The sequence below is a fragment of the Arachis hypogaea genome, chromosome 15, assembly GCF_003086295.3.
Source record: "Arachis hypogaea cultivar Tifrunner chromosome 15, arahy.Tifrunner.gnm2.J5K5, whole genome shotgun sequence".
Taxonomy (NCBI): domain Eukaryota; kingdom Viridiplantae; phylum Streptophyta; class Magnoliopsida; order Fabales; family Fabaceae; genus Arachis; species Arachis hypogaea.
This window is the reverse complement of record NC_092050.1, coordinates 91,937,485-91,962,774: the sequence shown is the minus strand read 5'-3', so window position 1 is coordinate 91,962,774 and position 25,290 is coordinate 91,937,485. Positions and strand designations below refer to the sequence as shown.

The 25,290-nt window shown below is 25.8% G+C and overlaps 1 protein-coding gene across 2 annotated transcripts; it reads right to left on the bottom strand.

The window, feature by feature from the left end:
* Window positions 1-1,459: 1,459 nt before the first annotated feature.
* On the bottom strand, window positions 1,460-25,026 carry LOC112750406 (agamous-like MADS-box protein MADS2). 2 transcript variants are annotated; one of them, XM_025799118.3, is made up of 8 exons: window positions 24,677-25,026; window positions 10,703-10,784; window positions 7,758-7,819; window positions 7,573-7,672; window positions 4,559-4,600; window positions 3,883-3,924; window positions 2,994-3,124; window positions 1,460-2,054 (listed from the first exon to the last, which is right to left on the bottom strand). In XM_025799118.3, exons 1-8 carry the CDS (start codon window positions 24,859-24,861, stop codon window positions 1,961-1,963), a joined length of 738 nt encoding a protein of 245 aa, XP_025654903.1. In that variant the 5' UTR covers window positions 24,862-25,026; the 3' UTR covers window positions 1,460-1,960. The 2 variants fall into 2 exon arrangements, with proteins under 2 accessions (XP_025654903.1, XP_025654902.1); XM_025799117.3 differs by having other exon boundaries at window positions 1,813-2,054; window positions 3,853-3,924; window positions 24,677-24,996.
* Window positions 25,027-25,290: the final 264 nt, after the last annotated feature.

Sequence of the window (25,290 nt, the reverse complement as noted above, 5' to 3'; positions counted from 1 at the left end):
ATAAATTATAAATAAATTTTATTTAATTTTTAAAAATCGGGGATCTTACACTCTTTTCCATTTGCTTTCCCCTTCTCCTCATCACATCGACAGCGGCAGCTCCCTTCGAAGCAGTGATGACGACGACTTCATGGCGACAAGACGCGACGGTGATGGCAACAAGCCCTAATAGTGGCGGTCGAAACATCAGCGGCAACAGAGTACCCCTTCATCTCTCCTCCATCGCGTTCTCTTTCTCTCGCGTGCGACAATTTCGATGTCTCTCTCCTCTGACTCTTCTCCTCTCGGCGATGGCGACTATAGCAGTAGCGACAAGGCATGACAGCGGAGCCTTGGCCGGCATTAACCTTCACCTCTTTTTCCTCTCTTCTTCTCTCTGCGTGTGTGTTTATACGTGAGGGGTGTGTGAGTGTTGTGTGCGGCACTGAGAGTGAGGAGAGTGAGGTGTGGGTGAGTGTGTCTTAGAGTTAGAATTTTGATTTGGGAATTAGGATTAGGATTCGGATAGTATAAAAATTTTAATTAAATTAGAGGATAGAGTAGTAATTAAAAATTAAATATAATTCAACATAATTATTTTTGAAAATACTATTTATTTATAAACTTATCAATTAGTTTTGAGTAGCTAATCTAATTTAAAAATTAGAGATAATCTAATAAAAAAATTTTAGTTCGTAAAATTAAAGCATTAAACCCCAAATTCTAATTATTCAAATTAAACTAACAAATTTTCATTATTTTTTAATAACTAAAATTTTAAATTTTAAATAAAAAAAACCTAATTATCATAAAAATTACATAAATTCTAATTAATATTAAACTCAATGTCTCATATATAACTTTAATTTAATTACTTTTTGTAAATAATTTTTTAAAAAAAATCATAAATAAATATAATAAATCATAAATAATTTATTATTTAATTTTCAAACATTCAGAGTCTTATACAAAATAGCTGAGTTAAGTGGCAAAATTAAACTCTAGCAATTTTGAAACACAAACGTAATGACATTTTACCACGAGAAAGTACAGAAAATTATTTTTTAGTTAGTTAATTTTAGTTCATTTTTTTATTTTTAAAATTCTCATTTTTAAAAGATTTAAAATTTATAACTTAAAATTTAGGATTAATAACTTATAATTTTAGAATTTAAAAATTAAGTTTAACAAAATAATTATAATTTTAATTAGAAAAAACAACTCCAGATTGAATAGAATATTAACAATCCTAATAGAGCATGAAAAATATCCATATAGGAGGAGACGATTACAAAATATACATTCTCAATTTAATATTCGATACAACATATTTTTTGGTCACATATTCAATACAATATAATATATGAGAATTTTAACATTATTTTATTTAAATAAAGACTAACGTTTGAGTAAATAATAGGAGAAAAAACTGAATATGGTTACAAAATCTAACATATACTTAAATGATAGCATAAAAAACTTTTACAAGGTATATTTCAAATTAAATCCATATATGTGTAACCATAATCTTTAGTCCATTGAACTAATATTGCACAACAGAATACAATTTTAGAGTTCACTAGCTCCTCATTCACTGTATAAGAAAGGGGAACAAAAGTTTAAACCCAAAAATTGTCTACGTTCTGTAAAAAAAAAAAAAAAAGAAGCAGCAACCACTAGCACTTGTCTACTTTACAACTTAAACATACAAACATATATTTAACCATCAACAAACCCATCATGAGGATTAAATAATCCACATGATTATTATGTATGATGGGTGAAATTTGGGAAGGTTTTATCAAATTCCACAAGGAAACATACATCCCTTATTGGAATATAAACATATAAAATGTAATTGTAAGTTTTATGTTTCATGAGAAGACCTGTTATTAAAGCCTATTGTTCTAGGCCATAAAATGTCTAACAATGTCACTTTTTGCTCCTTAGTATCATGAATCAAATTAGGTCATTTGATCTATTATACTTCCATCCATCCATGCAAGAATTCACTAGCATTTTGGGTTGATGTTCCTGCACCACCTACTGCATCATTTGTCACCGAAGAACCGTATCTATAGAGAGGAAGAAGAAGTTGACAAGTTATCAGCTACTTTGCAAAGCAAAATATTTGTTCTCTTAAAATAAAATTTACCCTATTTTCTATGCACTTACATAGTATTTATTTGAATAATAGAGAGATAAAGATAATAGAAATATCTAACATAGAAATACCTAAAGACAATAGCTGCAGAAATTCGTTTACCATAATTTCTATGCACTTATATAATGTTTGAATGGTATAAAAATAGAAAACGTAGAAATATCTAACACAAAATTATTAGAGATAATAGATACAGACAAAAATACAAAAGATAATTGATACAGAAATTCATTCGATTAAAATGATACACAAAGATAGAAATACAATTTTTGTGCCAAAAATAAAAAATTTTAATATCTTTTATATCTTTTAAAAGTGAAGATAGAAAATATTTACCTTAATTATTGTTTTAAAAACTAAATTGAACCGATAAATTCAGTTAGGTTAAATCAAGAACTAGTTCTTCGAGCTCAAGTAAAAAAATTGATGGTAAAAGAAAAAAAAATCAAACTCATTAAAGACAGATAAATCAATTAAATATTAATTAAATCTCTAAACTTTTAAATTTCTGACTTCAATTCAATAAGAGTTTCAATTTTCAAAATCTTAGTCTTTGTCTCTGTAAAAAAAAATTCAAATATCTCTTATGTTTGGTTTTAATGTTAACAAAAGTGGTTTTTCAAAGACGCGTGTCTATTCCAATTTCTCATTCCAAACAAAATACAAATACAATTATTTTTATCTATCTCTATCTATATTATCTTAGTGCCTCAAATTTCCTATCACATTTATAATGTATATTTGATTGAAATGTTAAGATTTCAATGGATAAATTCAAAATGCTCGAAAAATTTCCATCCTATTTACATCACAAATCAAAACACACCCTTAGAGATAAAAAGAACATTACCCAATTTGTAATGTGCTATTGCATTGTGTTGTCTCATAGTATCCCTCTGATTGCTGAGGGTGTCGGCTGTAGGGAGCATTTTGCTCCCTAGCTTCCCATGTTGGTTGAATCGCCATATTAATTTCCTCCAACTGCATCCATTAAACATGAAAGGTTTTCAGATAAGTCAAGTAATCAATCAAATGGGGTAGCAGAAAATCATGAAATCAGAATACATTGAAATCCCAAAATTAAGATCATCTTTATGTTGTATCAGCTAAGTTTCAGTTTTCCAACTTTTGAAGCAAAATAACAAGAAAATGGTTTTTGTGTTATTTCTTTTCTCCTCCTCTCACCAAGCAGAAAAGGTTCTCTCAGATTATTGTGGTCGCACCTTAAATAATGCAATTGTTATATTGTATTCTTGCCCTAATTAAAGATAATAATATTTCATAAGCAAAAAGGACTAAGGTTGTAACTAACTGTGGCCTTACAACAACTTTTTGTTGTTTAAACGATATATATATATGAGAATGAATATGAATATCTTCAGAAACAGCAATCCCATAATTAGCAACAGTGTAGATTACTTTTATTGACTATTTGTAACTTTGTTTGCTCTATAATCAACTGCAGACATAACATTTTTGTTTGAGAGCGAGTGTGTCAAATAAGCTAAGATCAAAGAGTGAAAGATAAGAGTTTAGTTGTTATAAAATAAGGATCAATAAACTATTCTTAAAAAATGAGTCGTCATTGAATTTATAATCTCTATTCTACATGAACTCCACTACTTTCATTCAAAGATTACTAAATTCTTACGTTTTCACTTATTCAACCTCTTCTTCATTTTAAGAAAAACATGATCCATATAACATACATGAACAACAGTAGTGTTTTGTCTTGATACCTTGCTCCGGAGGACATTATTTGTTTCCAACAGCATCTCTTCCTATGATCCATTAAAAACAGAGTTAGCCAGCCTCTACAAGTACATGTTTTATATTAATAAATTAATGCATTATGTGCACACCAAAAATCTATATAGAAATACATATTTGGTATCTAAAATTTTCTTTTACTATACTACTATATAAATTTGATGTTTTTTACCTAATATGCCATCTTTGTCGAAACTTACCAAAATCAAATATACTATTTGTACACAAAATCAGACAGTATATATCTAACATAACATTATTCTTTTAAAACTAATTACTCATATGTCACTCTTTCTATATTATTATAATTAATTATAATTAAAAATAAAACAGCAAATTAGTTGCCACCATAACAAAATGGTGGCATTTAGTTAATTAGATGCAAAATGGTGACGTTTTTATAATAAGTTTTGAATATTAGTAGAAAGATCCAAGTTTGATTTTTCATCTGTTGCATATTTGAGTTTTCTGTTATAGCAGATTTTAATTTATTTTTGTAATAATTGATTATTTAACTAAAAAATATATTAAAATTTTTTATAAAAATATATAAATGTATAATAAGTTATTTGATGATTGACTCCATCAAGTATTTTTTGATAATCACCTAAATAGATGATGCACAAAATACAAACAGAATTTTACCTTTCTTTGCAAATCCGAGAGTTGGTCGAGCAAAAGTTGTGTCTGTTGAAAAAGGAACAGTTAACCAACCAAATTTTCTTGGAATCATAAGGTAAATCATAAGTTTATGGATCAAGTACTTGAAACAATTATATACTATGAAGCACTGATACTATTGATACTGAACATATATAACGCAAAACACAAGTACAATAAATTTTTAAAATGATAAAACAATATGGAATACACATTCATATTTTCCAAATTCATAAATTATTCAAGGAATTATATATATTAAGATACTAATAGTTGTTACCACTAATATTCAAAAAACCAATGTTATTGAATTGGTACCAGGTAACATACATAGCTTTATCAGTGAATTTATGTAAACATGGTTTGATGCGTACTAGTTTGAGCATTCCATTTCATATATAGTTCTTTTTGTATAGTAGAACATCATAATTAACTTGCGAAATTGGGTCAATACAAATAGTGATCGTCTGCCATTTGTAACCAAGACTTAGAGGAAAAAATCAAATCTACAAATTAAACAAAAAGCACTAGATGAAGAGGATGGGCGGATTCTGATTGATAAGAATATATGAATTATAGAATTTCTGAGTGTAGAATGCATGGATTCTAGCTTTGTTTCTCCTTTTTATAAGGAAAAAAAAAATTAATTAAGAACATAGCTCCAAATATTTGACTAGGAGTGTTTATAGTACAGTTTACTAAAATGAAACTCGAGATTTTTTTCAACATAAGAAAAATCATTCAAATTTTAAAAAATATGACATTTAATATTAGGTTATAAAAATGTGATAAATTTAAATTTTCAGGTTCTTTCCATAATTTAAAATATAATAGAATTTAAGAGATATAGTGTAACGTTTTTCACAAACAATAAATAAACACATACACTCTTGATATAGTTGTTTCACTTAAAAAAAATTATTAATTAAATATTAGTATTAAAAGTAAATAAAGTTAGATCTAGCAATATGTAAATGTAGAGTTTAAATATTATTATTTTTCTTTTTCATTATATTGTCTACTAGAGATGTATCATCTTTTAAACAATTTTATGTAAATATAGAAGAGGGTATTTGTAGCATCTAACTTCATACCTAATTCTATTTACTTTTAACGCCTACTAGTATTTACTTAATAATATCTTTTTAAATGAAACACTACATTATGCATAGACACGGACCCAATAAGAAACTAGAGGGGGCACTTGCCCCACAACACATCTTGAAAAAAAAATTATAATTATAATTATCTTGTTAAATTTGATTTTTGATATAAAAACTGAAAATAAATAAATAAATTAACTCAATAAAAAATAATAAATAGTTATAGTTAACTTTTAATGCTGTTAATAATCAAACTGAAATTTAATTTTTAAATATAACAAAAATTATTAGTGTTTATTTTAAAATTAATTAAGATAAAAATGCATACTATCTATATATTAATATATCAACATTCTTTATTAAAATAATTTGGTCTAGGCGGGTAATTGTTTTAGTTAAAAAAAATATTTATACTATAAATATTATAATAAATAAAATTTTGCAGATGAATAAAAAATAATAAATAGTTAAATAACTATTTAAAAATATATAAAAAATAAAAATATTTAATTTTAAAAAATTAATTATAAATTATTTTTTATTATTCTAGATTAATATATTTTTATCAAATAATTAATTTATTAAAAATTTAAATTTAATTATATATATGCATGTTTGTGTATATAATTTTAATTTATTTTTGATAAATATAAATAGTTTTAATTTAAAATTATAAATAATTATACTAAAATTTTATTTTTATACACTTTATTATTAAATTTTTCTGAATCTGCCGTTAATTATGCATGCCATGTTCTTTGTTAGATTGAGAGAATTAGAATACTAAAAGATGCATGTCAGGATCTTTGACATTATCTTGGCACAATTTTCAAACATCACATTTTTGTAACACTTTTAAAAATTTTTATTGTTGTAATTCATTTTTTATTTTTCTTTATTTAGGTGAATTACCCAAATAAAACTATACTAAATCATTTTAAATAATCTAAAAATGGCACAAAACCACTATTTTACAATGTAAATATTTAACTTTAAAATTAGTTTTAATTTAAAATTACTAGCTAGTTTTAATTTTAAAAATAAATTTAACTCGTTTAATTCAAAAATTAATATATCAAAAAATTAAATAATTTTAATAAGTATATACAAACAACTTGTTTTAAAATCAGGTTTTGTTTAGTGTAAAACTGGACCAAACTACAAATTTAATCTTTAATAAATTAATTTTTAAATTTAAAAAAGAACTACGGTAATATTTTTTGACAAATAACATATTATACTCTCCTAAGATAGTTTAAGATTAGTCTACTATAAATTATCAGTAAGACAATAATCATATTAAGTGTACACTAAAATTAATAATTAAAATTAGATATTAATATAAAATACACATAAAAATATAAAACACACATTAAAAATATATTAAATTACATATATTTATATATAAATACATAAAGAGATACAGAATTTTGTGTTATTGTATTCTATTTGGTAATAAACTAGAACAAATTATAAAAATTAAAGTTATTTTCATTTTTTTTATTCAAAAAATTTGAGATGAAAAATATAATAATAAAAAATATAATTATGAAAAATTAACAAAAATAATAAAAGAAAAAATAAAAAATAAGTTGTGTTTCTTATTAATGTTTTTGTGTCCTTTTTGTTAGAATGAAAATAAAATACATTAATTTAGTGTCTTTAGACACATTATTTCTGTCTATATCTCTTATATCAAATACAATTTTGTGTATCTATGTTCCTGTCTTAATGTCCTAATAACTGCTATAAGTTACTGCTAATTTAACGCATAGAAGGAACTTAAGAACTTCTTATGATGAATTCCCTATTCAGTTTCTGACTTCATCTATTTCAAGCATATATAATAATATCCACGCAAGCAAGAGAGAAGACTCAGATACTAAATTTGCATACCTTGTTAGACCTAATTTGCTTCAATGAAGAGTCCAGCTGACGCTCAAGCCGTTCAAGCTCGTTAACATCTAAGTTATCCAATTCTTCCCCAAGGAGATTTCTACTTACATGAAATTAAAATATAATTTATTTTTTCACGTAAAAAGAAAAAAAAAAGTCAAATGTCTGCTTTAGCTTGATAATACCTTTGAGTCTTCTGTAGTGCCTCAACTTTTGATTTCAGCTTGAGATACTCTTGATAGCGCCTCTACTCAACAATATATGGACAAGTATGTTAGAATTTTCTCTTGACTTGGATAGCTTGTATTTATGGTTATAGAAATGTTATTTGTAACACACAAAGTGTACATTACTACCTACTTATGTTTTTTGTTCTCTGGAGTGAGATTCGAATTTACCATCTCTAATTACAAAAAAATTATACTATTTAAATTATAATTTGTTCGACATTTACTATCTACTTTTGAATACAAGCTAATAAGAATGTATATAGTATTAAATAAATACTACTATTTTATTAAAAAAAAAGTTATACAACATTAATTAAATTTTTAACTAATATTCTTATCAAATTAATCAGATGAAAAAGAAGGAGTATATATATACCCACATAAAAAACAGAAGAACAAAACTTAACAAAGATAGTTTTGTAAAATTAGTTTAATTTATCTGAAATCAAGATAATCATTCCCTTAATCCATACTTCTATAACGGACACTTATTTGAAACTAAAAATAATAATTATGAAATGGGTGCAAACACAAAAATGTTATATAAACTACTAATTTTGACAATTATACATCACAGCTCACAACTATATAAAATAAAGAGTATATATCCATTTTGGTCCTCAAAGAATTTCAAACAAGACATTTTAGTCTCCAACTAAAATTAATTACTCGATTGGTCCCTAACAATTAATTTCGTCATTCACTTAGGTCTTTGACTCCGTCAACTCTAACGGAAGACAAAATGGTCCATGACAACTCTAACAAGAGACAAAATGATCTCTGACCCTTTTATTCGAAAACGACACTGTTCTTTCCCAATTTTCATCATATCTCGCATAACCCTAACATTCATACTCTCCTTCTTCACCTTCACAGTCTTCTTTTCCATCTTTTCCTTCCTCCTCTTTACCTCCAAAATTAAGTCATGGTGTAATTGTCACACATGTCGCACCTACCTCAACACGTCATGGACCACACACTTCCTAAATCTTTGTGACTGGTACATCCGCCTCCTCTGCACTTCATCCACCAAAAGCATCCACTTCCACGTCTTTGATAACATCACCTCCAATCCCGACAACGTCCACAACATCCTCAAGACCAAGTTCCACGACTATTCCAAGGGCACGTCTTTCTCCACTCTCCAGCAAGCAATATAGATTGTTGGACATTAGGACATCATGAGAAGATTCTCCTTCGACATCATATGCAAATTCTCATTTGAAATAGACACCGAGTGCTTCATTCCTTCTCTTTCAAAGTCTTAACAAATGACTTGTTGTCTGGATTCATGGGATCCATCGAAGACAACAACTAGTTGAGAGACATAGGCATTAGTTTCCTGAGTATAAATTGGTTGAGAACAAGTTGAGAATTTTTTTTTTCAGATAATTACATCTCCACCCAATTCCAAACAAAGTGGGTGTAGTTCCAAAAAATAGTAACAAAAATAGAGCAATAACTACAAAGAAAACATAAAAACTAGCATAAAACAGCAAACAGGGAGCAAAAGAATATAATGATTTTAGCTCCTCCAAAGACACTTTAAGATGAAACCGATCAGTTATACAACATCAAATCATGATCATTCTCCTTCCAACTTTTACTCTACAAAATTATTGGCCTTTTTCATAGATCAGTAAATCATGCATCAAAGATCAACTTCATATGTCTTCATATTCACCTTAGACTTGATATTTGCACTCATAAGTACATCAATTACTCCTATATTATCGATCTTGACACCATCGATTTGTGCATTCTACAACTTCCTCCTTTAACTTCTCTAATACCAACACTCTATTATTAAAGACAATGTTATTTCTACATCTCCATGTGCACCATATTACAAAAAAAAATAACACCATCCACACTTCCTTCATATCTTTTCTTATCTTTCTATCCATCCACACCTCAAAGCATTCTTTGGTGGTTCCTGGCCAAACCCAAATTACACTCCAATCCACCAAGATTGATCCCCACAACTTTCATATACGATCACATGAAAAAACAAGTGATGTACCGTCTCTAATCTATCCTTACATAAGACACAAAAGGATTCCGCTTCTGGTACAATCTTAAACTTACATAATCTATCTCTTGTATTCAATCTTTCTAAAATTACAAACCACATCAGCAACTCAACCCGTGGAGGATTTTTTTTCTTGTGAACATTAAATTTATAGAGTGTGCATTGTATAGTTTGAAGTTACAGTATTAGACTGTTAGTGTTATGTGAGATATGATGGAAATTGGGAGAGAACAGTGTCGTTTCCGAACAGAGGAGATCAGGGACCATTTTGTCTCCTGTTAGAGTTATCAGGGACTATTTTATCCTCCGTTAGAATTAACGGAGTAAAGGACCTAAGTGACTGACGGAGTTAATTGTTAGAAACCAATCAAATAATTAATTTTAGTTAAAAACTAAAGTGTCCAGTTTAAAATTCTTTGAGGATCAAAATGGGTATATACTCTAAAATAAATAAATATGTGTAATTTTAACTTTATTATCTAAGACTCATTATATACATCTCTCTTATTCTCTATAGGTATCCTATCCTGTATATGTAGTTGTTAAAAGTTAGTTGTTTATGTAGCATTTTGAAAATATAAATGGGACTACACGAGACAAAATGTAACAGTAAAATCAGAGTGACTGAGTAACTATTTTTTAATTTGTCATAGTAGTTTTTGACACTTGATTAAGTAGAAAAATAAACTAATCATTCAACCCGGCGATTGAGTGAGTAACTATTCATAGTAATGATTCATACCAAGGTTCTCAATTAAGGAGTATCCATAAACCTTGTGAGAAGTTATGATTCACCAAGCTTAATCTATCCATGTAGTAGCTGATTTTTGTACTTAAAAAGTATAAATTGAAGGGAAAACAAGTACACCTGTGTCTCCACAGCAGGTTGGTGATTTACTTCCAAGGCTCCATAACTGCATTTCTGGTACCGTTCAAGTGTCTTCGCCATGCTGATCATAACCAATAATAGTACAGTAACTATGTAAGTATAATATATATATATATATAATAAACGCAACAAAAACACAAAGTCAAATTAACTATGACTTCTCACACTGAATGAGATCAAATACTTACATGAATCAAATAATATATTATATTTTTGTTTTATCATAAATTAATCATATTCACAATTAGGTAGTTAGTATTTCAATCAGTTTTAAAACTTTCATTTTGGATGTTTAAAACCATAAAACTATCCTCCATGTAATCTATTTTATCTTTTTGATGCACTTATTTCTAGTTGTAAATTTTGGTACTTCCTTTCTTATTTTTATTTTTTTCAAATAAATAATAATACCCATAAAATTGCTCCTCTACATTGAGCATCTAACTTAAGGAAAATGATCTTCTCCAGTTTTTTAACAAATGATAGAATACAATGTGATCTCTCACTTTTGATTTTATGAGTGAGATCAGGAATAAATAAGAGAGAGAGCAATCAATGGTTAGATTGAACGTAACAATTGATAGAATACAGTGTGATCTCTCACCTTTGATTTTATGAGTGGGACCAAAAATAAATAAGAGAGAGAAAGCAATGAATGGTTAGATTGAACACTAAATACCATCCAATTTTTTTCACTGGAGAGGATCCACTCCCCTAACTTAATTGAATTCTCCTATTTATATGTCCTTTTAATTCTCACTAATTAATATTGGACAAAGGAATTGATAAGAAACTAAAACCTTGTAACTTGTGGTAGACTCCAACTTTTACATCTAAATTAGAATTTTTGTGTGAAGTAAACATGCATTTCAAATATATACTCTATTATACAAAAACTCTGTATTTTCATGACTTGTGTCCATATCTCTGACTTTTCATTTAATTACCTTAATTATATTCTTCTACCGAAACTGTATCATTTACCAAAAGCATGCATCATGGTACAAGGACTTGAGGAACGGATCCACATATCACATATGGCTGTATGGGGCAATTGCCCCCATTGAATTTTAGAGAAAAAAATAATAAGCATGTGTATATATATTGTTCTCACTTTAATAATGTGTTTGTCCTCATACAAATTTTATTTCAAATATATTTTGTCGTATATAAAAAATCAGTCATGTATATAAAATATATATTAAAATATTTATTTATTAAAAATAAATTGTGACTTTTGTAATTAATATTTGGTGTGCAAATTAAATAGTATTTTATTTATTTATGTGTGAAAAATTTTATATTATTAAATATCACCACAAAATATTATTCTGTTATATAAATTTAGTCTATTGAGATTATAATAATAATAATAATAATAATAATAATAATAATAATAATAATTAGCTAATTATTCAAAGTAAAACCTAAATTTTCAAAATACAAATAAGACTAGTAGTTAGTATTTAATATCTTTTTTTTAAATTTAATTGATATGATATATATTTAAGAGAAAAAAAATTTTAAATGATCCTTGACAATTATCTTGAAAGACAATAAGGTTTTCAACAAAAAAAATTTTCTTTCCGGCCCTTTGATCTTTATTTTTGTGAGACTAATTGGCTCCTTTATCAATATTTTTTTCTGTATTAAAGGAATAAACCTATGTGGCATGTTAAACTGTTGATTTATTCGTTAAGAAACAACTAGGATTGATAATTTTTTTTTGTTGGGAGTCTTATTGTGTTTTGAGTAATTGTTAGGGTCATTTAGTTTTTCAAATATTTTTTTGTTATTTTTTAAATATATTGGTTAAATTTGTTGTATAAAACTGAGAAATACTAGTAATTCTTAAATTATTTTTACTTATAAAAATTAAATAGTAAATATATTAGTGATTAACATGCACATAAACATGTTCTAGAAAAAGATTATTAACATAGGGGCTAATTGGTCTTACAATATTAAAGAGCAAAGATTGAAACAGGTACTTTTTTTTAGTTGGGACCTAATGGTCCTGCCAAAAAATGATCAGGAGGACGAGATGAGCATTCACTCTATACAAAATGCTTGACAAGACACTAAATATTAATGATAAATATATTATGTAATGTTTCTAAAATATTGAAATAAAAAATACATTTAAATTAATATAATTTTTTGATGTGTTAATTAAATTATTAAAAATATAACTAATATATTTTAAATTTTGAATATCTAAATATACATGTTAATTTTTTAAAATTATTTTTATATATTATCTTTATTCTTACTACTAAAATTTTCTAGATTCGTATATTATTATTTTTATTATTGTCGTATATTTACTACTTGAATATGATCAATAAGCATATTTAAGACCAAGATGAAAAGATAAAGACTTGCCAATGAATTATAGATTAAATGGCATAGTATTTTCATAATCATTTAAGAGATTACGGATTCAAATTTTCCTAATTTCGGTCAAAATTGCCCTTTCCTTCTTGTATTCTCCCAAAACATTAATAGGTTAAGCCAAATCCAAACCCTGTTTGATAATAATACCTCTAAATTTTATTAGAACCTATACCTGGTTCATTCAGCACTTTTTTAGACCGAACCCAATTCATTAATAACACCAAAATTACTAAATTTAATTGGGTCAACACAATATCAAAGATATGCCTGTGGTTAATGGTTGAGGTGCCTCATGAGAAACTCAAGGATGCAATGAATTATAAACTTTAGGGTAATTGAAGAGATGCTATGCCCAAATCTAACAGCCAACAATGCCATCATCAAAGCAGTTAATTATGTATAATGCGGGTAATTTAGCTAAATATATAAGACTATTTAATCATGTCTTTTAACCAAGTTCATGTAAATAATATTATATGTTTCTTAGTGTATTTATATTTTTAATCTTAAACAATTGTTCTTAGCAGTCAACAAACAAACTAACAATACCAGAAGCGTATTTTATTAAATGGGATTGACTATATAAATTAATAATACTATTGACCTCTATGATGTATTAAGTCTATAATAAGAATATTTATACATAAATCTCCTAACTAATTTATGTATAACTTTTTTGGTTTTTTTTATTTTTATTTTTTGCCACCTATTTATTTGTCATTTAATCCATCCTTCTAATTGAATAAGTTGTTGATCTTCTTCCCACATATTCAAGCCGCTTGAAACAAAATTCTATCATCTTTTCAATAATAGACGCTACTTCAACTTTTTTTTCTTATACCTTCGTTCCCTATTTTGTTCATACGTGTGTGGTCGCTCATCTATTTTAACATTCTCATCTCTATCACATTAAATTTATGTTTATTCTCACCTTTTGCTATCTAACTCTTTGTTCTATATAACGTAATTGTCTAGTTGATCTAATGATAGTGCAACAAAATTTATTTTAAGTTCTAAAAGTATATTTTTTTATATATAAAACCAGACGCACTCTACCACTTAGACCAGGCTTTTTGTATACTACGTTATGTATCCTCCTTGATTTTTCTGGTATCCTATACGATATACCTAAAATACTTAAAAGACTTTAGTTATGGTAAGATGTTTTCTCCAATTTTACTTCTTTATTAGTTTTTTTCCTGTCTCGTACCGAATCTATATTTCATATATTCCATCTTACTACAGCTTATGCACAAACTAAAAGACTAACAAAGATCCTCATATGCATTTGTTCTTGCTTCGCTTACTATCACGTTTCTCTCCACTTAACCATCTTATATTTTTTTTTTTTTAGTATCGTGACACAAATACCACTCTTTAAAATATTTTCTCTTTATCTTTATATTTTCTTGTACACACTTAATGTTTGTGTTCCACCACTATACTCTTTGTCCCTTACTCCAATTCTTTTAGTATTACCAAAACTTTTTTTTTGTTACTTTTCTCATAACTTTTGTCATGTCACTCTACATGTCGTCCATATTTCTATATTCTTTCCACCATATTTTTTCTTTTACCTGTTTTTGAAAATTTATTTGTTTCTCACCTTTCATTTATCTTTATTACATTTTCAAATTTTCTTTTTGATATATTTTTTTTACCTTTCACTCAACGCAAAAATCTATGACGAGTACCTTATGTTGTGTTATCAAACTCTCTTACAAAATAATTTTATCATTAGTATAAAAATTTTTGTCCATTCTCCATAACAAAAGAAAATTTATTTGAAAGATTGTCTTACCACTCTTATAAATTATTATAAAGTGTTCTTATCTCTTCTTAAAAGACTTATTTGCAATAAAAATATAAAAAATTGAAGAAAAACTCAAAAAGTCTTAATCTCAGTTTTGTCAATCCCAAAATCATGGCCACTATGTATTTTTTTTCATATTCATTCACATCCTTTGACATGGCCGTTTAAATATCCACCTAAAAATTTCTTATCATCTAATGATGTGCCTTAGATCAAATTTTTTAGTTCCTCCTAAAAACAGTATTTTCTAAAACTATTTATAGTGCATATGTGCTAATTATATGAAAAGCACCCTCGATCCTTTTACCACAAATTTTATAGTGATAATCCAATTATCCATCCTTTCGACACATTTTTATTCTTTAGATTTTCTCTATATTAAAGCTAAAATCTGGAAGTACCCAACTCTCTCTCCATCCATCTCATTTGTTGCAAGCACATAATATTAATTCTTTTCTTGTCATGGAGTCAACATCTCCATAAATTTTTCTATGAGTGTGTCTACATTCCATGACCTAACCATAACTTTCTATTACCCATACTACCTTAATTAGGTATGAAAAATTGTATGGTTGGAGTATAAATACAAATATACGCCTTTTTTTTAATTTTGCAATTGTCTTTTTAAATTGTTCATGTATACTATTGATTCCAACTGTCACAGACCAACTGATTTTTTTTTTCAGTTTCATTTTAATATTTTTTATGTCTTTCTAAGAAAATAGAAGTAAAATATAATTTATATTTCCTTTTCTAGTTGTTAAAGCTAAAAAGAGAGTTTGTTCTTAAATCTTTAATGTACAACCTTTTCATACCATTACAAATATTTTAATTTTAATTATGTTTTGAAAAAAAATGTCACTCTTCATTTACTAATAGTATTGTGAAAATATTATCAACTTTACATTCAAACATCCAGCAACTTCTCTTTCAAATAACATAAATAATACTTCTACAATCTTATCAACATAATGGTTTATTTATGTAAATGAATAACAACAGCATGCCAACATCATTTGATTAATTGATCCATTAATCAGTACCACTTATTAGGAAAAATGCTTGGTTACTGTTGTAAAACAAGAAAATCTATAACAAGGTTTTTTGAAAATGCCTGGTTATTAGAAAAATGCTTGGTTACTCTTGTATTATGTTGAGATTTTCCTTTATTTCCAAGTATTATCTATGGAAGAAATTAATGAGAATGTAGACATTATTCTATGATAATAATACAGGACTGGAGGCTCATTTCTGAATCCATATCAGCAATCACCTAGCTGATCAATGTAGTCCTAAATATTAATGTAATTTCCATATAAAATAATTATGACCATAAGATAAAAGTCAACTGTACCTTCCAGAATACTAATTACACGCTACAATTTTTCTTGAAAATATGCAGTTAGAGACAATATGCACATTCTACGAGAAGTTTAGTTAGTATATATTGTTAGATATATTATTGTTTATATATCTTTATCTAACACATCAAATTTTTAAAAAAGATGTTTCATAATATGATGTTAAAATTTTTATGATAAAAGTGTATAGAATTTAATTATTATTACTTATATTTTTCTAAATAAAAAATAGAGTTCAGCTAATGTGAAAAATAGATTAGTGTATTCTCTATCCTTCATTATTAATTTCAAACCTAATTGCTGTCGCATAGAAAAAAAAAAAAAAAAAGGGACAACATGCATGTTCACTCTAACAAATGGGGTAGGTTCAAGTGAGATCAGTGGTGTTCTCTAGTTGTCTAGTTTACTGAAGTCAAATGTTGCTTCAATTTATGATTTTACTATACAAGGTGTTAACTACACTGGCAGCCACACACAACCGTCTTAAAAAATAAAAAAAAATATATAAAAAAAGTAGAAAAATTTTGAGTTTTACTTTTTTGACAATAAGAGTAGGGAGTTAACTCTAATTACCCTACAAGAGAGATTAATAGTCTTTTCCAGTAAGAGAAGAGGTGATGATATCCTTAAAACACTAAACAAATTACAAGGATAATGGTTCTGAAACGAAAAACAAAAAATAAAGAGAAATATTATATACATCATCTTTATTTACACTTCTCCTCTCTAGCACATCTTTTAGAAAATATAAAAGATTTAATTTGTGTTTTATGCCATAACAAAAATTGTAACAAAAAAATTGTATAACAAAAGTGGTAGAAATATTATTTTCTTAAAAAAACCAAATTATACATCTATCTCTCTCTGATGTGATTGGGTACTGCAAATCAAAATCATACCCACTAATAATCCGATGGTAAGTTGAAATTTCGAGGAAAAAATAGAAAAATAAAATAAATAGTAATCGAATAAATATATCGTTTGAAAATTTTTAAGAAAAAAAATCAAGTCTGTCCAAAAAAAATTTTGTGATAAATTTATAGATATTTAAGAAAAAAATTTAAATAATTAAAAAATTATAACAATAAATTTATAAATATGTAAAACTTCAATCATATTATTTGTATATAAAAGTCAATCCTTAGTCATACATTTCATTCCACACCGGTGATTTATAGGTTTGACAGTGTAATTCTTCAATAATTTATAAGGTGTTTTTTACAATGTCTAATTTTTGAATTATTTGATACAAAAATAAAAAATAAAAGATGGAGTCTATTATTACCGCTAGCTCACACCTTTTAGGCAATTAGACACCAATATTTTAAACATTATAGAATTTTTCGACTTATAAATATTTTTTTCATCTAAAAACTTTTACAAATTCGTCAAAAAAATTTGGACCAAAACTTATAAAATTACTACAAATTTTTTCAGAAACCTAAGATATCTTGTTATTGAAGAGATAACAAATTTCATGTTACCCTTTAATATTCAGAAACACATATGTCTGCATGCACATAAGTATCATTAATCCTGCAATTTTAAGGTTTTAATCAAAGGCAAAAAATTAAATTTGTCTCAGAGTTTTGTGTGTTAAATTTGCCCTCTGATCTCTTGTCTCTTTGTGAGATAGGCTTTAATAGCTGCTGCTACTACTACTACTACCAGTAAAGGCCTATACTTCACACATAGAATCAATGACTAAAAAAGCATAGTCTCTATTCTCTACTATCTAGCTCTACTGCTCTAAGCACTTTATCCCTCTTTGTGAGACACGTTTTGGGGCAAATCCATGGTGTTCAAGAACAATGCTGATGTTGTTTCACATCAATAAGGCAGAAGAATTTTCTTTCATCAGGATCTATATAGGTTATTTTGGTCATTAAAAAAATTAATTAAATCTCTTACTTTCAGAACTATTATTCGTGTAAATCCTTGGCCAAACTTGTATTTTTATATCTCCTAGTATAATATATATTAATATCAACTATTAAATATTACTGTACTGTAACGATTACTTGATGTAGTCATATTTTAATGGAGGCCACTCAGATAAAGATGCCTAAAACGTCTTTTTTTAAAGATGTTTCTATGTTGTGTTTTAATTGGTTTTTGTATAATTTATTCGGTGTTCTTTATCACATATTATTAAATTCCTCAAAAGATTTTCTTTCCAAAAACAATAAAAAATATTTAATTTGGACTAAAACAAAAAAGGTAATAGATTAACTATTAAATTTTTTTTAAAAGATTATTTACATAAAAAAATATATCACATTCATCAATATATATATATAACAAGCTTAAGCCTTTTAAAATTTTTATAAATAAAAAAATAATTAATTTATATTCGTACAATATATAAAATAATTACTATATTATTATTATATTATAGATTAAGATTCACTAATTTAAATTTTCTTTTTATTTTTAATATAAGCATTAGAAATAAATAAAATTTTTATAACTAAATGTAGTGTAACAAAATATATATAATATTAATTAGTTCTTAAAAAATTCTAAAAAAATAGTTTCTTTCATTTTAGTAAAATAACTATTTATTAAAATAGACAAATTAATTATTTTTTTTCATATACAGTTTTTTAAAGAAATAAAAGTAATTAATTAGGACATTGGTTAAGATAATTAAAGTCACTATTTCATTAAATTTTTAATTTAAAGACAAATTCTAGTTAATTTTTGTATAGAAATTTCGAATTTGAAAACATTGATAAAAATTATGTTGAAATTTGATTTATTTGATTCTCATTTAAATTAATCACTACATAAGTTAAAGTTCTGTTTTGAAATTATATTCGAGCTTTAATCTGATTTTTAAAGTTTCAATTTACTTAGTTTGATTTTTTAACTTAGGTATCCGTGACTCATATTAGGGTTTTAAGTGTTTAGTTGAAAAAAAAAATAAGGTAAAAAAAATTTCAATTGTCACATCAAATAGTCGCTAGAATGTATAATGTAGCAGTCGTTAGTCCATCTTAGCATGTCGTTAACAATTTTGTGAGACAGTGACAAAAATAAGATTAGGAACCAATGTGAGTCATAACTATTAAGTTGGGAGACTAAATTAAGTAAATCGAAATTTTTGAAATTAGATTGAAACATAGTTGTTAGAACCGAACCAGTGATCGAACCGGTCAAGCTACTGGTTCACTAGTTTATTGGTTCAACCGATAAATCACTAGTTGAACTGATAAAACCGATCTCACGTAAATATAAAATATAAAATAGTTAAAAACTTAAAATTAAAATTTGACATACATATCTTCACTAACATTTTATGAAGAATCAAGTCTCAACTTCTAAAAATAACTAATATAAAAAAACCATAAAATTTTAATACTACAATAGTATCTTATTTTGACACAATAAAAAAATAATTAATTCACAAAGCCTATCATCTAACTATAATATCAGTAGATTTTAACACTAACACCAAAACAAATAACTTAAATCACAATACTAGCAATAAAATAGATCAAGTAAATTAATAAATTTTTAGTGAAATTTATATTTATATTAATAATGGTATATAATTAAAATATAATTAATTTTAAAAATAGAAAAAATAAAAATTAAATTAAATTAGATATTTATGTATACTATATAATTAGTATTTGTCAAATACAATACTTAGAAGTGCAATGGCTAAGTGGCAAGTAGAGGTTGTTTTTGCTCCAAGGTTCTTTGTTCAAGACCTTGTGGAGACATTTTAAAAAATTTTTCAAACAGACCAGTTTGGTTAGACCGGTTTGCACCAATTTTTATCGGTTCACACCGATTTTATTCCTTAAACGGTCCAAGGAGTAAACCTAGTCTGGTTCCGATTCTAGTACGGTTCACTAGTTTTTCGGTCGAACCAGCCGATCCAGTTCGGTTTTTACAACTATGGATTGAAATATAAACATAATTTCAGAAACCAATAAGTATTATAAGATGATCAGATTGGATCGAATCGGATCCACACTCTAATCAGATAGAAGTAAATATGTTTAAAAAAGTAAACAAAAAAAATTATTGACTTTTTTTATAAAAATAAAATTTTTTAATATTTTTTATTTTATGGATATATTTGATATCTGATCCAAACATAAAAAGTGCGAATATCGAATTTGATCTAATAAGTTTAGTGCGGATTGGATCGAAATTTCAGCCATATCCCACTATAAACACCCCTAGCAATAATAACTAAAAAATTATAATGATTGTATTTTTAACTAAGAGAAAGTGCAAAGAAAAAAAAGTACTAAATACAAGAACATTTAATTAAATATTAAAAAAAAATTTACTTTAAAACAGTTGGACTTTTTTTGCTTTTATATATATAATGTAATAATAATAATAATAATAATAATAATAATAATAATAATAATAATAATAATAATAATATGATAATTGTTTTATATATCACACAAATATAAACGTTTTTTTCTATAATCTTAAGAAAGGTTTTGTAAATCTCTAACCTTGTTATCGATTTTTGTAGTGTTAGCCCTCATATTATCAATTTGATTCATATATAATTCGGATGATAAATTATTTGGTGACGTACTTCCTTTTCTACTGTGATATACTTGTTTTTTATTATTATTATTATTATTATTATTATTATTATTATTATTATTATTATTATTATTATTATTATGTACATTAAAAAGTAACAGGCCAAATTATTGCCATAACATAATAGAAATATGGAAGTTTATCATTCTTCTCTAATGGAGAAAACAAAATTCTTTTCAATAGTTTATTTAACGTTTAGTAGAATAAAAATAAATTTTATTAGAATAAATTTTAGTACAAGTTTAATATTTTTATTCATCATAAAATATTTATAGAATTACTCGTAGATAAATTTTAGAAAAAAGAAAAAAATCATGATTTTTAATTTTATTTTAAATAAACTTTATTTTTAATTTTAAAATAAATTTTAATTTTATTTTTTAATAATATTAATTTTTTATCGAATATATTTATTTAATTATTTTTTAATCATATATAATTAAAAATAAACGGTGTTTTCATGGTTTAAAATAATTATATATGATTAAAATAATTTTCATGGTGTTTACCGTATATAATTATTTATAGAATTACCGTATATAATGAATGTGATATATTTTTTTATGTAAATAATCTTTTAAAAAAAAATCTAATAGTTAATCTATTACTTTTTTTGTTTTAGTCTAAATTAAATATTTTTTATTGTTTTTGGAAAGAAAATCTTTTGAGGAATTTAATAATATGTGATGAGAAACACCGAATAAATTATACAGAAACCAATTAAAACACAACATAAAAACATCTTTAAAAAAAGACGTTTTACGCGTCTTTATCTGAGTGGCCTCCTATTTTAATTGCTTCAATATAGTGTTCGAAATTGATTCATAAAACTTAATTAAATCAAAATTGTTAAACAATATTAAGTCACATAAATTAACTTTAAATATTATATTGACAATAATTAATAGATGTTTATATCAACTAGTCATTATACTGTCAAGAGTGGCATTTAACTATTTATTCATTGCTATACTAATGATTATGAGAGAGAAATTTGCTCAAGAACAAAAATGAGTCATCTAATTCAAAAAATAAAATAAATTATCTCAAATATATTATTTAGAATGAAAAATAAAAACAAAAATTATCTATATTATTTTATAACTTTTATATTCTTAAAAAAAAAAGATAATAGTGACAAAAAAAAATAGAATATAAATCTTATATAAATTTTATCATTATTCAAAGCTATTACCAAATATAATACAAAGGCCAACCTTTTTTATAAACTTTGTCCCCAATATTTCTATAACTCTTTAGCTCTACAGAATCTAAACACTAATTATCTTGGAAATTAAAATGCTGATCTAACATAAAAAATACAACGATAAAATTTCACTGCAGGAGAGATAAAAACCTATTTTAACCGTAAATATTCTAGTTAAGTGACAAGATAATAAACACGTTGTGTTGAGTGATTAGTGATTACATATACGCATATATACCACTATCATGTTTGATATGATATAATATACGCATATATACAAATTTTGAATTCTTATAAAATATAGAAACATGAAATATATATAAAATATAAAATATTTTTTAATTATATTTAATATTTTTTAATTATATAAAATATTTTAAAATATTTTTTATTTTAATATATATTATTTCTAAATTTATTTTAAAAATATATTAACAATAACACTGGACACACTGATCCATAATGGTATTTAGATGTGTCAAAAAACTCAAAATATATTTAGAGAAGAATTTTTTATTTTCTACTAAGACATAGTTGGACACAAAAAATACGTTTGTCAAACTGTCGTGTCTAAAATGTATTCGACATACGAACACGACAACTCAATAAAATATGTGTATTTTATACATACACAATTAAAAACAAATTTGTTTACATTCAATAAATTTTGTCAATTCAATTATTAAATAATATTATATTATCATGATAATTAAATTTATCAAACTTTATAAAATTTAAACATCAATAAATATACAAAAATATCATATACAGACTAAAAATCACATAAAATCAGTCACTAAAAATTTATGTTTATATATATATATATAATTTACTTTACTTTTTAATATGTATTTTATATTTTAATATAAATTTTACACTAATAATTATTTCTAGTAACTAGTTTTGTATACTCCTAACATAGTTAATAAATATATAATCTAATAATATTTTCTTGTATTTTTAAAATTATAATACACACAAAAATAAAATATTAAAATACTATATCAAATCACATTACAGTAAAACAGCAAAACAGGTCATCGTACTTAAGTTTCATCTTTTCATTGAATACAAATTTATTGATATGTTTTCTGATGAGTTCTGACTTCTGACATTATAGTGAGTATCTATCAGAAAATTAGTTATATTATCTAATCTCTAAGCAGAATGGTTGCATTTCTTCTCAGTGTTTAGGTCCATCCAGTATTACATTAATCTAATCATGCACATTTCTTTTTAATTTCTTTCCTTTTGTCCCAGTGGAAGAAACATACACAAGGAATTAGAAAAGAGGTAACCAGAGGACCAAAGGTTTCATATTCGAATTTGAATGGAAAAATAAATAAATAAATAAATGCACATCAGTAATAACTAGATTCTTTTTACGGTCAAATTCTTTAATGTTTTCAGATAGTCAAAAATTATTTTTGATAATACCGAAATATCTGAAAAGAAAAACATTTTTAAAAATAAAAACAATCAAACAATTAATGGTTTTGAAAAAGCTGTCCGAGGAAAGGAATATAAGGTTTAAATATTATTGCTATAACATAGGCACACTAAACGTTAAAACTCTGACGATCTTAGAAAGAATGATTGATAGCTTATTAATTAATTAACCTATCTTTTTAATGAGATGATGATATGACTTATAAGTGCTACAGTCTAAGATTTGGAAGACACACCAAAAGCTTCCAAGAATTTGGATTTTGCAAAATCGAGAGAGCACATGAGATCTCTGATCTCCCCTCTTCCCATCTCTTTTTAAACCATTTCTCTCAGCTGCTAAGATTCTTTTTGTTAGAAGAAGAAGAACAACAAATTATTTTGCGTAACCATTGCTTAGTTAATTCATTTCTTCAAAGTCAAACCAATATTCAATAAACATTGACAGATGAAAATTGCTTAAGGAAAAACCGTCGAAACTAATTAAATCGAGTTTGGAATTTTGAAGGAGGACAATCTGGTCTTTTTTTTTTTTTTGGTGACGGAGGACAATCTGGTCTACTAAATGAGACTGTCTTTTAATTATTTTAAATATATAAATAAATAAAAAAATACAGAAAAAAATCAAAGCACACAAATAAAAAATACGTTTGATTTATATTTTTTATTTTTTTATTTTCGGAGTTTTCTTTAAGAAAAAAAAAACAAGAAGTAAAACAAAAAAATGAATTTATTATTTTTTCTTCATAATATTTTAAAAATAAAAACATTGAAAAAAAGATCAAAACCCAATCCAAACTTATTTTTATTTTCTTCTTTATTTTTCATTAAAAGAAAGGGAAGTAGAAACCAAACCACAGTATAATTCATGAAGCCCTATGAATAAAAAGAAAGCTGGAAGCTGGAAGCAAGATATTAATTATGTTTAATTGATTGTGAGTTAAGTTCCAAAGCGAATAATAGATTCTGGATGCCGTTGATGGGAACAAAAAAAGTAGATCACAGGCAAGGTAACCCAAAAATCAGATCAAAGAGCAAACAAAAAAAATCAAGACTTGCAAGATGGAAACTTGATGAACAGCAACAACGAAAAGCAGAGATTCAAACAAGAAAAGAAAGAGAAAGAGAGAGAGAGAAAAGAATACCTAGAAGTGCTGCAGAACTCATAGAGCTTGCCACGGTTGGAGAAGATAATGAGAGCAACTTCGGCATCACAGAGGATAGAAAGCTCATAAGCCTTCTTCAGCAAACCGTTTCTTCTCTTTGCAAACGTCACTTGCCTGTTTATCTTGTTCTCAATCCTCTTCAGCTCCACCTTCCCTCTACCCATACCTCTTCTTTTTTGTTACTTTTTCTTTTTGTTATTATTATTATTATTCCTTCTTCTTTTCTCTTCTCTGTTTTCTTTTGTGCTTGTGTTGTTGTTGCTATGCAACTGTTTTCTGCAAAATTCTCAACAATGTTGTTTTATAATGTAATTGATTTTTGTGTGAGTGAGTGTGTTTATTAATAGGTGTGATAATATTTATAGGGTTGTGCAGTCGTGCTAGTGGGTGGAAGGATATGAATTATGAAGAATCAGACTCAGATGTTTGCTAGTTGCTGCTCTTTTTTTTTTCTTTGCTTAATTAATTAATTAAAGCAGTATAGAAACAGAAAGTAAATTCAGTATAAAATAAAAATAGCGTACATCCCAATTTTTCTTGTTATGTTAGGTGAATCTAGGTTGTGTGTCAGAATATGTATTAATATCAACAAA

Bases quoted from the DNA above. Each gene is read 5' to 3' on its own strand.
- LOC112750406 (XM_025799117.3), bottom strand. From the start codon at position 24,861: ATGGGTAGAGGGAAGGTGGAGCTGAAGAGGATTGAGAACAAGATAAAC. The intron at 10,785-24,676 runs GTATTCTTTTCT...GGTTATGATCAG, and splicing joins GAGTTCTGCAGCACTTCTAG to CATGGCGAAGACACTTGAAC. The intron at 2,055-2,993 runs GTAATGTTCTTT...TCCTCTCTATAG, and splicing joins AATAGCACATTACAAATTGG to ATACGGTTCTTCGGTGACAA.